Genomic DNA, 15,599 nt, shown 5'->3' on the forward strand with positions numbered 1-15,599 from the left:
TTGTGTGTGCACTCAGATTCTTCCTGTGGCCTTGTGAACCCCTCAACTCTATGCAGCTCAGACCAAGGAGAGGCCTCTATTGCTTTCATCCTCATCCAGGGTCTCCTCACTGTGGTAGCAAAGTGGTGGTGGCTGCAGATGTCACTTACTCCCCTGTCTGTACATAGAGAAAGAGAAGGTCCCTTTCAGTAACTCCTGTAGATAAAACGGAGACTTCCTTTCCCAGCAAGTAACCTTCCAGCTCTATTGGCTGTACAGCCCTGTCTGATCCTTCTTCTGGGCCCTTAAGATGAGATCTAGTGACTGGCTTAGAACCTAGCCCGACTCTAGGGTCCAGTCCACCAGACCACATGGCCAAGACAGGCAGAGGAGTTTCCTGAAAGAAGTTCAGGGTGTCCCTTCCAAGAGGGCAAAACTGCATCTCCACTCTTAATTTGAAAGATAGCCTCTGTGGGAAGGGCCTTCCTAAATGAAATACCTGGCTTCATCTGGTCCCTGCCTTTTTTTTTTTTTTTTTTTTTTGCTTTTTTCTGCCTTTTTCTCCAGCTTCCTACCTCCATTGCTGATGTTCTTCCCCCCGCCCCCTTTCTCAGTTTCCTGCATGGAGCCTCCTAAACTATTGGACCTTGATGTTTCTCAGCTCTTCAGATATCTGGGGCTTAAACTTAGAATAGCATTTCTCATACCATGTTGTGGTTGTGTTCACTGGTCTGTAACTTCCATTAAAGGAGTTTTTTAAGAGAAGCGGTTTTCTTGTGTTCTGCTTTTTCATAAACACTGACACATAGTGGGCCTCCAAAAAAATGTTGATGTTCAAACATTAAATACTTTAGTTCCAAGTGACTTAAGGCAGGTAAGAGTGAGGTGGTTCCATTTCTAGTTTTATTTTTACAAATACAACTGCTGTTGCTCTGGTTTTATCTCTGCACTTTCTGTGAGATGTATCTGAGAAATCATAGGGTCATCAGATTAAGAAGAAACTAAATATCTTACCATGTGGTATTGGCCTGCCTTGGTAGGACCTCTCTTCTGGGATATGAGAGGTTCAGAGATGCATGAGTCCAGCCATCAGAGTTGCCTCTCCTAAGCAGAGGGCCTCCTTTTAGTCTTGGTTTTTCAGATGGGGAGAAGGCAGACTTGGAGGGTGGGGCGACTTTAGGGTGCAAAGGATAAGTTCCAGTTCCTTGTTGCAAAGAGCTGAATCTTCTAGCTGCCAAGATGCCTGCAAAGTAAAGACCTGCCTCTGCAAGTCCGTCCCATGTTCCCAGAACACAGAACACAGAATGGCTTCCTGACCTCCTTTGTCTTAACACCAGCACCCGTACCCCTCAGATTCCCTGCTGACAACTCACAGGCTACAACCAGAGTGTTCTTTTGCTGCAGCTTGGAGACATGAAGGGGCCCACACTGGAGCGAGGCACTTGTGGGAGAGCCTGACTCCAGTGCACCACCTGCTCCTTGCATTCAAATCTGACACTTTTTTTTTTTAGCTTGTGGTATTGATGAACTGAAATGCTATTAGAGAATTTCACATACCCTAATTTACACACACATACAAAATAGTTTTCTTGCTGGCATCATTCCTTTAATGAAAAGCATTTTCTCCTAGTGGCACCCCTGAGATCTTGGCAGCTATGTTCTCCCTCAGTCTAAAGCCCAGATCCCACAATACCCCTTTCGCCCAATGTCACAGGCTTGGTGTGGAGGACATATACATTTGTTGAAGGCATGGAGGGGTCGAGTCCCTGCCTGTTCCTGCCTCTGATGTTGGTGCTGTTTGTGTGCACACCCTCCTACCGCAGTGCCTCTGTTCTGTTCCACGGGAGGTCTCCATGACGAAGCCATGGCTGGGTGCAATAGGCATTTTGGCCCCTCTGTGAATCCGAGTTTTCATATTCAACAAACAGAACAAACAGGCTGCGCTGCCCACACTACCGCTTCTCTTGCAGCTTATGTGGAAGCTGAGGCTGCAGGAGCGAGCTCCTTGCTAAGGAGGGAACAGGCAACCTCTCCAGAGCTCTTCCCTCTCAGCCGCTCCGCACTGCTTCTGGAGGAGAGGAGCAGCTGGACAAGGTCACTAGTCCCCGTGAAACAGCGGAAAGTGCAGCTTCCACGTCAGTGTCTTCCCCTCATGGCTGACGAGGAGCCAGGAAAAGCCCAGTGGTGTCCCTAGAGAGCCACATCTTCCTGGCTGTCACCCCAGTCTCACCCTGCCTCTGGCTTCCTGGGCTCAGTCTTCAGATCCTATCACTGCCTCTTTGGCTGCCGCCCAGACCTCAGTACAGACAACTGTGAGAACAAAGAGCGACCTTCCAGCTTTTTTGGCAGCGGGTGTGTGGTCACATGCGCAGGCCTCCTCGGAATGTCCAGCTTCTGGTGGCTTCTGTAGACTGTGGCGGAGCTGCAAGCTCGTAGTGCCCAGTCCCTTACCCCGTCACAGCGTGTGAGCTATGCCCAATCCCTTATGCCCATACACAGCTTGCGAGAACTTCTGCTCGCAAGCCCTGCTGACACGGTGCCGTGATTGAAAACCGCTCGCCTGACCCATCGCACTGGCCTCCCTGCCCAGATAGGTCCATCCTCACCCTACCCAGAGTGGGTTCTTATAAAGCAGCCGTGGACGACACAGATCCCCTCCCGACGCGGTGCGCTCTCCACTGCCCGCAGGAGTGAGCCCCGCCGCTCCGCTCAGCGCTGCTGCTCCTTCTGGCCCACCGCACCCCGTGCTTCTCTGTCCACCCGGCCAGATGCTGTTCCTGGGCACACCCCTTCTTGGGGAGCCCGCTCCCTTTCTCCTGACCACTGTTTGTCTTGGATGAACTCAACAATGGAAGGGGCGGTTTCATCCCTGTATAAGGAGATGGAATAAACAGCCTCCACATCCAGCCCTGCGGCCGTGCCTTGGGCGTCGTCCTGACATCCACCCCAGGTCCCTGCATGCCTTCCCACAAAAGCAGGTGCTCAGTGCTAGCTGCTGAATGGGTCTGAAAGTCCCAGACAGTGACAGCCTTGCTGCTGATAATGTCCCACTTGGAGTTCTTGAAAGAGCGCATTTAACACGAAATCATTCAGTCCACATCTTCACTGAAACTCTGCAGTCACCAGCCACCGTGTGAGGGCCTGTGAGGGCTACACAGGACCACAGAGGCATTACCCCAGCCTTGTCTACACTGCAGGAGGTGAGGTTGCACTAATCCTCTACATGGGTGACTGAGCACCCACACACAGCTTGCAGGTTGGAAGGCTCTTTGATGATGGAAGCTGTGCCTGCGTAGAATGAGGTGTAGTAGGTGGAGGGTACTGAAGGGGTAAGAACTAGTTTTTGCTGGGGCCTTTATATAGGGCAAAATCAATCCTTCCCGCAAGGATGCCGCATGCCAGGCAGGATCATTTTCTTGTTCTGTAGTTGAAGGGACTTAGTCTGAGGTACCTTAGGAAAAAGGTAACGCAGGGGAGCCACGCACCGATCCTGACCCAAAGCAGCTGATTGTGAGCCTGCCTACCTCCTGGAGGCCACCCACAGCCGTGGCAGAGGGCCTGGGAGACGGCAGGTCTGATGGTTCAACAGAAACAATAACTCATGTAGGCTGGGCGGGGTGGCTCACACCTGTAATCCCAGCATTTTGGGAGGCCGAGGCAGGTGGATCATGAGGTCAGGAGTTCAAGACCAGCCTGGGCAACATGGTGAAACCCCGTCTCTACTAAAATACAAAAAATTAGCTGGACATGGTGGCAGATGCCTGTAATCCTGGCTACTCAGGAGGCTGAGACAGAAGAATCACTTGAACCCAGGAGGCGGAGGTTGCAGTGAGCCAAGATTGTAACACTGCACTCCAGCCTGGGCAACAGAGTGAGACTCCACTGGAAAAAACAAAACAAAAACAAAAACAACTAATGTAGAGGAGAGCATTTATTTTATGTGTAAAGTCTGAATTGTTTTTTCAAGAGCTTTATCAATGCAAACTTTGTATTTTGACCTCTTTAGAATGTGAATGAAGTCACATTTGTTCATCCTTGAGGAAAGGGATCTTTGCCAGAACACATACTGTGCAACTTGCTGGGCAGTTGGCTCCAGGTTCCCAGGCCACCCAGTGAAGTTGCCAGGGGATTCCCATGAGGCTGTCCTCAGGAGGCTGTCCTCGGAAGGCTGTGCTGGGAGTCATGCCTCCAGCCTCCTTAACCGCAGCCCTCCAGCCTCCTTAACCGCAGCCCTCCAGGCTGTGCTGATTACCCAGCTGATATTGCCCTGCGGTGGTGGTGTGTAGCTAGCACACCTCTGTCTCAGGGCTTCAGCCCCCTGCTGGGCTGCAGAGGAATGTTTGTTGCCAGGTGTCTGGTTACTCTGTGTGTTCTATTCATCTCTAGGACCTTCTATCCACCCTCTATCTGCACAGCTTTGATTCATCCCTTGCTATTTGCCAGCACTCTCTTAGGTATGTGGAATAGAAAGATAAATAATTAATAGTTCTTGCTTTCAAAGAGTTCACCATCTACTAGAGAAGAAATATAAACAAACCATGGATTATTGAAGACTCCAGAAAGGCTGAGAGAAACCCTTGTGGAGTGTGTGATTAATACTCCAGAGCACCACTGTCTCTGGGGCACTTGAGCTGTGGAGTGATTTTCTTTCTGTCTGCCAAGCTTATCCCACAGTATCAGGAAGTGGAGGCACTGGGAGACGAAGGTCCATGCTAGAGCCACATGTCTGCTAAGTGGGTGAGCTACAATTTCAAAGCAGCCTTGTGATTCCAGGGTCCTTTCCCCTGACCGCTGTTCACGGGCCCCTGCTGCTTTCATTTGAACCTGCCTGCATGTAATTCTTGTGTCAATCAATCATGGATCCCAGATGAGCACCTCTGAGCACAGCTTCTAGGCATTTTCTCCTGCGTTTAGGGCCATCAGTAGCCAACAGGACTTTGTGTGAAAAAGCAGACAAAAATCAGACTTGCTGTAGTTTCAGGCAAGGCAGATATTTCTCTGTGGCCACTTCTCCTTGGCAGGAAACTTCTGACGCATTGGAGGTATATTAGCAAATCAGCAGTGCTGTCTCCTCATCAAGTTTCAAAGAGTTGGAAACCAAAGTGGAAAATGAAATTCCTGGAACATTCTGTGGCTCACTCCCCCCACCCCTTTCTTCTCTTTGTGTGGCTAATGCCTTTTTTCCTGCAATGCCTTTGACCCTCTGCCCAACTTTTCATCTCTGGGAAACCCTCCCTGGTCCCACCTAGGCGGGACCCCTCCTCGTTACCCCTGTAGTGGCCTGTGAGAGCCTCCACGCCCCCTTGAAGTGGCCCCATGAGAGCACGGAGCACAGTGCATTGTGGTGATGATCTGTGTATGCCTCTTTCCCACACACAGGGCTGTGCTGGTCTTGATAGCACAGATCATTGCATTTGCAGCAGCATGAACATGAACATGTAAATGAGATGTTCTCGGGTTGACTGACACTATGCCCCTTTAAAGTACATACGATTCCTTGTTCTACAAAATAGTTTATGAAGTAAACAAAAAATACTTAGCAAATGATTGCTTTTGAAAGAATCCTTGTTTAAAAAACTAAATTTTACTGTATATATTTGAGGTTTACAACATGGTATTATGGGATACATATAGATAATAAAATGGTCATAGAGTGAAGCAGCTCAGCAGGTGCATCATCTCACGTAGTTGCCTTTTATGGTGATGAGCAGCTAACCTCTCACTTAACAATTCCTGATACAATACAGTTGTATTAAAATTAGTCCTCATGTTGTATGTTAGCTCTCTAAACTGGCTCATCTAAAATCTTTCAGTTGAGGAGGAAGTATGCAAAAAATTTAAAACAAACAAACATAGAACCTGACCAGCCTTGGAATCGGCCACAGGTGGGTCTGAGCCTTAGCGCTTCTCCTTGAGCTGTTCTTAACTTCTCTGAGCCTTGGTTTTCTCATATGTCATGTGAGCGTGATAACAGTGATTTTTTGTGCATGTTTAGTGAGCTAACATAGGTAATGCGATTCACATGGAGTCTACGACGTAGAAGGCATATGACTGCTGATACCTATAATTAATGAGATAGTAGAAACATGCGTCAGTGTCTGCTGTTAGGCTGTGTTTCCTGAAGTTTCTCTGAAGTTTCTCTGTTTACCTATTTTTGTGTTCATTTCAAGACATCTTTTTGCAATTAGATTGAAAACCATAGCTTGTGAGTCATGACCCACTTTATATCTGGAAGAAAACTGGGCTTGTTTTTGATGGATGCAAGATCAGGCACTTGGAACTTCATCTCTCTTTATATAGTGAACAAATTGATATTCCCAGAAGATAATCGTTTTGCAAATTGCACAGATAGATGCATCATGACGACACATGGTGTTCACTCTTGGGAAGCTTTGAGACCCAGATGTGTCTCACCACTTGTTGCCATATGGGTGTACACTTCACACCAGTTTTAATAGTTGTATTTTCTTCTTAGGAAGAGTCATATTCTATCATTAGATACTGATATGCACAATATTATGAGAGTTTTCAGCATTGTTTGTTGGTCTAAGGCATTCCAGTATCCTCCAGAGACCCAATTTAGACAAACTTAATTATAGAAAGTAAAGTAATGATCTTGTTGCTAAGGTTTTGGGATTTTTAAATGCCTATAACTGTAAGAGATATATCACATAAGTAGACAAAAAAGAGCTAACAGCCAATATTTACTTAGCTGGTGCTGTCCACCAGGAATTGTGCCAGTGCTTTCATAGGTTTCATTTCTTACTGTCACAGAAGTGCAGGAAGATGGGCATTCCACTTTCATTGTCAAGGGAGCTGTTGGCCCAACTCTGACTTGAGGGACAAGGATTGCTTGAGCCTGTCTGGCTGTGAAGCCTACAGTCTTTCTCCCTTCTCATGTGGGACGCAGTCACAAACAGGAAGTTCCACTGCTCTGCCAGCTGTTCAGCTCCTTGTTACAATGCTTCACTACTCTAGTGGTCCACAGCGCCACTGCCATGTAACATGTCGGCAGACGCTGCCCAGAAGCGGGCTGAAGCCCTGCTGGAGGCTGGATGTGACTCCTCTCTCTCTTGCTCATCATCTGCCTCTCCCTTGTTCTGGAAAAAAATCTTTGCATTGGTTTTAACGAGTTTATCTCTGAAAACTATGCCATCTGTAGCCTCATGTAGAACTCCAAGCCCGGCCTCATCTATACTCACTACTCTGGGAACTGTCTTCATAAACCTTAGGTTGGCAAAATGTAGATTATCCATGAAAACCTAAGTTCAGGGCCACTACAATCATCAGAGCCCAGGCAGAGCAAAAGATCGCAGGCTGAAACACAGGGCTCAGTGTGGAGCCACCAACATTGTAATTTGCACTTGAAGTTACGGCTCTTGAGAAAAGCTTTGGGAAGTGGCTGTTTCTGAGGGTCGCCTCAATTTCTAGTTTTTAAAGAAATTGCAATCTAGAGTCTTCAATGAACGAAATATTCTTTTTTGCTAGAATGGGGAGAATTACCAGTTTAGATCAAATTATTCTTTATATATATCAAGCATATACTCTTTTCTGTGTATTCCTCTCGACGTTTTCCCTTGCCTGAGATTCTCACAACTTCACTGTGAGGTAGGTTAAACTGCCCCTAAATTGCAGATCAGGAAAATAAAGATAGTAGAAAGAGATTAACAGACTTGTTCTGAACAAGGAGGTAGTAGGAATTGCGCTTGGATTTCAGTTTGGACCCATTCATTAGTAATAATCATGCATTCCTGTAATAAAATGGATTATACATTTTTTGCAGGAAGGTATCAGCTTAGCAAATGTAGCTGATGAATTTTCTTGATGAATTGCTATTATATTTTAATAATGATTGTAATATTATAATATTACTGCTATTATGAACTTTAAGCATACCGGGACTGTGATTGAAGTTGATCTGGGGATGCCATTGTGGTATTTCACATCATTTTCTTTTTCTATGCTCTTTAAATTCTTAAAGAAGCTCTCTATCTAGTTTCTGTTGGTGGTGAGCCTAGGTGGCGAAGGCCGTATTGTTTCTTCTCGTTGCTGTTTATAATATGCTTTTCAGTGAATCACTAGATTTCTACTAGATTTCTATTAGACATTGTAAAGCAGGAGTGAAGACCATGGAATCTTTTGTATTAACTCTACTTCATGTCTTTCACTTCCTTTTTTTTTTTTCTTTTTTGACTCACTTGAGGCTTTAAGCAGCGCTCCCGAGTAGGTAAGGTAGGTAGTGAGTCATTGCCAGGTAAGTGAGGAAAGACAAATACACTCAGGTTCTCGGCAGGAAGAACATGGGCATTTTTTCTGAGCTTCTCAGCAGAGAGAACATGGGCATTTTATCTGAGCAAGCTTGGGTTCACATCAAGGCTCTGGGTACTATCTGTGTAAGCTGGCAACTTCCTTCTTTGCTGACTCAGTTTTCGCATATGAAAAATGGAACAGTCATACCTTTCTTGTAAAAATGCTCCAAGGCTTCCGTGAAACAATGGGAGATAAAATATTTAGTGCAGCGCCTGCATCTCATATGCATTTGAGAAATATTACCTCCCAGCCTCCCCTGGTGCCCTTCTTCTTGCTTGTAGAATTCTTGGCTCTTGTGTTTGCTGAGGTTGTGTGCCGGGATCTAAAAGACAGCCTTAGCTTTGTGATCGATCATACAGTCCCTGGCACAGCATAGGTACCCCATAAATAGTTGTTGAATGAAGAAAACCTCTCAACCTGAAATCTGTTGATTGCTGTGGACTACGCAGTGAAAATATTATACTGTAATGGAACCATGTGCCTGGTCATTTTTTTTTAATGCATCATGGTTTCTTCGGAATTAAGGAGGTAAAGATGTTTACAGACACTTTTCTGTTTTCTTTCAGTGCCTGAAACAGTATGTTGAGCTCTTGATCAAAGAAGGATTAGAAACCGCAATTAGCTGCCCAGATGCTGCCTGCCCTAAACAGGGCCACCTACAGGAGAACGAGGCAGGTGGAATTGAACAGATTGGGCTGTTGGGTGTGCGCTAGCGTTGACTGCTGAGCTTGTCAGAATAATGTGGGTTTTGTTTGGGTGAATGTTGCATTATATTCTAGCTCTCAGCTTGTTATAATTCTTGTTTGTATTTTTTTTTCCTTAGATTGAGTGCATGGTTGCAGCTGAAATTATGCAAAGATATAAAAAGCTACAATTTGAAAGAGGTAGGTGCCCTGGTATATCTGCCGGTTACGGTTCCTGCAGTGTATGAATGTGAATAACTTTGTGGGGAGTTCTTTTGGTGGATATGATTATACAGCATTTGGTAGGAGTGAAAAAGTTGATGTAAACAAAACTTCTGAAATTCAATAGAAATTCTGGATTCTCTGAACAGCTCACAGTTTGAAGACCTTGTCTAGGGATGTGTTGGGTAGCAGGAAGAATCTATGGAAAACAGTTGGTTTATAGGGATTGAGTCTCCTGGGGGTGGTTTAAAGATGATGGCCCTCATGGGGTATTATATTTCAGCCAGCTTAAGGCCTAAGAGTTTGAGGGCTAAACTCTTGGACTGGCCCAAATTGTAAAAGATGCTGTCATGGAGAGAAGTCATGAGGGTAGGCGTTGCAGAAATTACAGGAGCCACCGACAACAACAGTGAGACTGTAGGTGTCCTCTCTGTACTGACTCACCACTGGACACAGGCCTAGAGAGTAGCAGCTGAATGAATAAACAAGTCGCTTATCCCAGTAAGTGTCACAACAATTCTGCAAGGCTCATTTGTCATTATCTAATCAACGGATCCCCGGAGAGGCTAACTGACTTGCCCTGATTTCTAAATATAGTGAGTGCTTTGGGACCACATCCTGTGACCCTTTGTCATGAGCCCTCCACTGGCCCTGCATAGCCCTCCTCACTGGAGCAGGCCTGATGCAGACCCAGGGGTCCTCTGAGAGAGCAGTGTGGCCGGTGTACATGGAGCAGAATGTGATTCTCAGGATCATATTGCAAAGCCTTAAGCCCTGTGGAATGTCCAGGAGAGGTCTTTAGCTCTGCTCTCTGAAGTACTTCGGGGTCATACAATGAAATTGTAAAGAGTCTGTGGACTCTATTTGGCCTTGTTTTCATATCTATTCTGGGCCTCGGGCTCGCCTGCTAAAGAGCAGAGTGACAGATGTGTGCGGGTGACACTCCTTATGCAGAACATCATCGTGAGGACCCTGCAGGGAGATTCTGAGTTTTGATTGCAGGCATCTGCTCTCCCTCTCCCTGCACTGATTCTCAGGTTCTTGACCGGAGCAGGGTTTCACCACTGAGACACAGCCCTGGAGGATGGGCTTACATGGAAACAGGGCAGAGTAGACCAGAGGACAGAGACGCCCAGTTGAGCTGCATGCAGAAACCTGTTGCTTGTTTATTTTTGCTTTTTGCTAAAGATAGCTGGGCTGATTGGCACATACCTGTAGTCTCAGCTACTCAGGAGTCTGAGGCAGGAGGATCACTTGAGCCGAAGAATTCAAGTCCAGCCTGGGCAACATATTGAGACCCTATCTCAAAGCAAACAAACAGCAACAATAACAAAACCCCCAAAAAACAACAACAGCAACAACAACAAAAAAGGTAGCTAATTTATAACAACTTAAACAGGATTTTTGATGGCATCGAAATTTGTTTTCAAGAGTGTGTTTATTTAAGTGTCATATATCATTTGCTTTGGGGCAGTTTATAGCTTTATTATAATGCCATTTGGTACAAAAGTCAGTATGTAGAGCAATAAAGTTGATTAATTTGGATTTCTGAGACTTTGAGGCTCTTCTGATAATGTTTTCCAGAGAGAATCTTGACAGAAACAGACTGTTGTTTGCCTTACAAGAATATGAACTTTCTATGACATTGAATTTAATTTAAAAATGCAGCTGGATAAATTTTCCAACCTAATAATTTTAACTGTTATTTCTTTAGTACTTTGGCTTAGTCAAAAAATCTTTTTTCCTTTTGCATAAACATGAAGCCAACTTGGCTTCTGTTAAAAAAAAAAAAAAACAAAAACTCTGAAACCTCTCACTTTAAAATATTTTACTAACATTATCTTAGAGGTTTTTTTTTTTTTAAGTATTCGGACTTATTACAATAAAAGGCCTGTCTAGATAAAATGCTAGCATGTCAGAGCTAGAATATAGCTACAGATCATAGCCAGCACCTTCAAAGAGTTTGGAGACAAGATCAGAGAGCAAATTTTGACTGTCTCTATGCCTCTCAAATCTAGTCAAGTAGAGGATGCCCTGGAAGAAAACTGAGATAGTTCAATAATTTTCTGAAAACATTTAGTTACCAGAAAGTTCTATGGTTAGTTCATGTTGCACACACTGTCTCCATTTAGTCTTAGAATGTCTCCTCTGATATAACAGTCTTGATTTTAATGTCAGTGTCTCCTCTTCTCCAGCTCTGGGGCCTTTGGCAAGCAGGAAGCCAGGGAAGGGGGCCAGGAAGCTGAGTTTTCATTCTGAGCACCTCCTCACAACTGGCTCACACCAGAGTCTGGGTGGGGACAGATTCTTGAGCGAGGCATGTGGATGGCTCTCGCTGTGTGGACCCCTCTCTGCATGCTCCTCTTGACGCCTGTGCCCTCTGAGACCCAGCGGTGCTGTGCTAAGGGTATTCCTGCACACGTTCCTCTGCCCGGAAGCTCAGCCATGCCAGAGATGGGACTGTGGGTCCTCATGCCTTTATCCCCGTGCCAGCACAGTGCCTGGCTACATGAATGCTGATATCAGATCTCATTGTGTATTGTTTTGTTTTGTTTTTTAAAAAGAAAGTAAAGCTCAGAGAGATTAACTAATATGCCGGGTTATCCACCAGTAATCAGACCTGGCTAGAGCCAACTCCTAAAAATGCTGCTGCCTTGCAGCAGGATCAAGCCCACCACCCCAGCCCCATACCAAGCATCAGCCGGGTCAAGGAAAGCCACCTTTTAAAAAAGTTTTAGGCTTTTTTTTTTTTTTTTTGAGATGGAGTCTTGCTTTGTCATCCAGGCTGGAATGCAGTGGCGTGATATCGGCTCACTGCAGTCTCTGTCTCTCGGGTTCAAGCGATTCTTCAGCCTCAGCCTCCCGAGTAGCTGGGACTACAGTCACACCCCACCACAGCCAGCTAATTTTTGTATTTTCAGTAGAGACAAGGTTTCACCATATTGGCCAGGCTGGTTTCAAACTCCTGACCTTGTGATCCACCCACCTCAGTCTCCCAAAGTGCTGGGATTCTAGGCGTGAGCCACCACACCCAGCCAGTTTTAAGCATTTTTAAGCAGGGAGTTCTTAGAGACCTGCTTCATTAATCTGTCATGAATATAATTCTGGGAGATAAGAGTTAAGATTAGTTTTTTCTAGTGTGCCAAAAAGTATATTATTTGCTTTATGTGAAAATATGTCTCATATACACACACATATAGATATTTAGCCATGGGGAGGATAATGCAGAATGTTAATAGACATCTTTGCCTGAGCCTGGGACCATGTTCACAGGGTGTATGATGTCCCCAGCAGCACAGGAGGGACTTTGGCAGTCAGCAGACTGAGCAGCTATTTGTCCTTGAGCTTTCCGACAGCGAATCTCTCCGGGTGAGGACAGGCAGTGCCATGTCACAGCTCTATGAGGACAGAACTAATAAAACTTAAATCCTTCCCATGGAAACCTTCGCCAGGTCTCCCCTGCGTGCTGTCCTGGGGAGCTTTTGTGATGAGGGTGCGTCATAGCATCTCCCACCGTCGAGCCACGAGGGTGGGCAGGGGACGGTACGTGACAATCACGTTCATGAAGAGACCGAGACCCAGCTTTGGGACGTCTGCTCCGTCATGATGTCAGAAGCTCTTCACAGCGCAGGAAGGGTGGGGAAAGCAGTAGGAATGGAAGGGGTCCGAGCAGGCAGCGCTGCCCTTCTGGGTCTAGCCCCAGAGCTATACTGGAAGGAGAGCAAAGAGCTGTGAGGATGTCTCTTCCCGTGCGGTGTGGTGTTTAGTGCACGGAGCACTTGCACCCTGCGGGGTGGGCAGACACAGGGCCTCCTGCCTCATCAGGGACAAAGCTGGGCTCACCCTATAGCACACACAGAGAGCAGGCAGAGAGCTGTTGGCGGCATCGCAGGACGGGATGGGAGCGTGACCGGGGCCAGCTGCCTTCGGTGTTTGCTCCTCACTGCTCAGTGCGGCGCTCAGTGCCCCAGGCTGGCACACGTCCCCACTCCTTGCTTCACTGTGGGCCCTCAGCATAGGGAAACCCCAGGCATCTGCCCCCCAACATGTGACCCACAGGCAACAACTGCATTTTCCCAAAAAGCCACCTTGTCAGACCTGACAGCTAAGAGCAGTCTTAGAACAGCAAACGCTGAAACTATCAACAAATAAGAGCTAATTTTGTCCATTCACTCAGTATTGGGAGTGTCCTGGGGATTTTAGATGATCATAATGAAGATGCTGAGAGTAGAGCACCGGTTCCTGAGCTCCAGCGTTCCTTGTTATTACCAAGTTCTTCACCTTCCACCACCCCAGCAATGTGACAGTTTTGTGTGTTGATTAATTCATGCTTTAAAAAAAGGCAGGGGCAGTCAGGTTAGATCAAGGGTCAGCCAGCCATGGCCAGTGGGCCAAATCCAGACAGCCCATGGCATGCTGCTCTCGGTTTTCCTAGAACATTCATTTCCAGGTCACCATGTCTGCTTTTGCACTGCAACAGCCAATCCCAGTCATTGCGACAGAAACCCAGGCACAACATGGTCCTCAATGACCCACATGATTCCTGGCAGACCCTCTACAGAGAAAGTCTGTCAGCCCCTGGACTGGATGACTAGATCATTTCAGAGTTAGACCCATACAAGATGGTGTATAGAGGGCTGAACCTGGCTTCCCCATGTATTTGGGGAATGTGGTAAACACACAGGGCCTTACACATACGTACACGTGTGCACAGTCAGGACACCCAGCAGGTGATTTGTCACTACCTTGCTCTTGGTTCTGTGGTGATACGTATAGGAGAAGTCTGGGTCCATGTGTGGCACCAGCCTGTAGTGGATTCCAGCGAGTAGGAATCACATGTGTGATGCAGGTGAGCAAGAGCTGTCCGGCTGCCAGGCACATTTGCGAGGACTTGTCATCGCCTTTCAAGTTGTCTCTGAAACTCAGTTGTCCTGACTTCTTCCCAAGAAGACCCCTGCTGAGAACTTAGAAACCAGTGGCCCACCAGAATGCCTTTGGAAATAGCCCATGTTGCGTGGCCTTGGAGAGCTTTCTGGCAGAGCCTTGCTGTTCCCTGTGGTTTCCCTTCACTGAGAAATCAGCCTCTCACTGGACAAGAGGGAAAATGAGATGAATAAACAGGCTCATTGCAAAAGGCAGCCAATAATGTAAAGAAATACAGTTTTTGGACAAGGATGTGAAGAAATAGGTGTGTCAAGGCATCCTGTTTTTACAAATAAACTTCTTGGCTGATTCCATTACATTGGGCTTCTTAGAAATGTGCCCTGTGATTCAGAGAGAAAATCTGGCCCTTGAAGGGTTAATTTCACTCAGTACTTAACTCATGGCTTGGATTTGAGAAGGGGAGACCATCTGAGGCAGGTGAGCCATTTGATTAGAAGAATAATCCAGCCATCTTCTTTCCTTCTTCCTTTCCGTCTTCTAACAGCATTTTCCTGGTGCCATGTGTGCCCAACACGGAGTCATCAGGGGCCTGGCTTCTGAAAGCTGTCCCCTGGGGGAGGTACATGATCTAGCGTGATGTGCTTTGCTCAGAGAAACCCGACAGGCAGGTGGGCCAAGTTTTCCAGAATGTGGAGGCCTTTGAGCTGTGAGCTGAGTCTCAGAGGCAAGCAGGGCTGGCCCAGGGCCCCAAGGGCATTCCAGAGGCAGGAGCAGCATTCGTGAAGGATGCCTGGAGTGTCTGGAGGTCCCTAGCCACCCCCATGCATGAAGGGAGACTTTGGGAAGAGCTACAGCGGAGGCGGAAGGGCAACTCGGGCAGCTCATCAGTTGGGGCTGCTGGTGCTCGCTGTGTTACCTGGACGTGTCCCTCCCTGTGCGTGCACTGGCGGGGCTCCTTCCTCTGAAGCCCACATGACTCTCTGGCCTAAGTTTGATTTGCCCATTTTGTCTCCCTGTACCAGAGGTGCTGTTTGATCCCTGTCGGACATGGTGCCCGGCATCCACCTGTCAGGCTGTGTGTCAGCTCCAGGACGTGGGGCTGCAGACCCCCCAGCCAGTGCAGTGCAAAGCCTGCCACATGGAATTCTGCTCCACCTGCAAAGCCAGCTGGCACCCTGGCCAGGGCTGCCCGGAGACCATGCCAATCACCTTCCTTCCCGGGGAGACCAGGTACCCTTTGTACACAAGCTGCCACCAAAGGCGTGGGCTGTGGGCCAGGAGAAGCAGGTGTGCTTTCTTCTTAAAAGTGCCACTGCGGTGTAGGTGGCTGTGGCTCAGGCAACCCTAACACACACTCTGCCTCTCGAGTCTCACTCGAGCCTGTCATTGTTTGTATGTCTGTTTGTTTCTTTTTGAGAACTGACTATGCACCAGGCACTGTGTGAGGCCCTGGCAATAGAAAGGTACATGAGAACCACACTTAACACGGTTTGGCTGGCATGACAAATGCATGCGTGGTTT

At 47.0% G+C, this 15,599-nt stretch overlaps 1 protein-coding gene across 5 annotated transcripts in view; it reads left to right on the forward strand.

Moving 5' to 3' along the window:
• The window catches only part of RNF144A (ring finger protein 144A), a 321,607-nt gene that overhangs the window by 87,529 nt on the left and 218,479 nt on the right, over window positions 1-15,599 (forward strand). For all 5 annotated transcript variants that reach the window (XR_010337882.1, XM_021667208.2, XM_021667207.2 and 2 more), the window contains exons 4-6: window positions 8,856-8,960; window positions 9,113-9,173; window positions 15,101-15,308. Coding sequence is in view for 4 of the 5 variants with exons in the window: in XM_021667208.2 (XP_021522883.1) it covers window positions 8,856-8,960; window positions 9,113-9,173; window positions 15,101-15,308 (374 nt within the window). In the remaining variant the exon portion in view is untranslated. The remainder of the gene's footprint in view (window positions 1-8,855; window positions 8,961-9,112; window positions 9,174-15,100; window positions 15,309-15,599) is intronic.

The sequence above is a fragment of the Aotus nancymaae genome, unplaced genomic scaffold, assembly GCF_030222135.1.
Source record: "Aotus nancymaae isolate 86718 unplaced genomic scaffold, 86718_ANA_hifiasm-v0.15.2.pri h1tg000057l, whole genome shotgun sequence".
In the NCBI taxonomy this organism is placed as follows: domain Eukaryota; kingdom Metazoa; phylum Chordata; class Mammalia; order Primates; family Aotidae; genus Aotus; species Aotus nancymaae.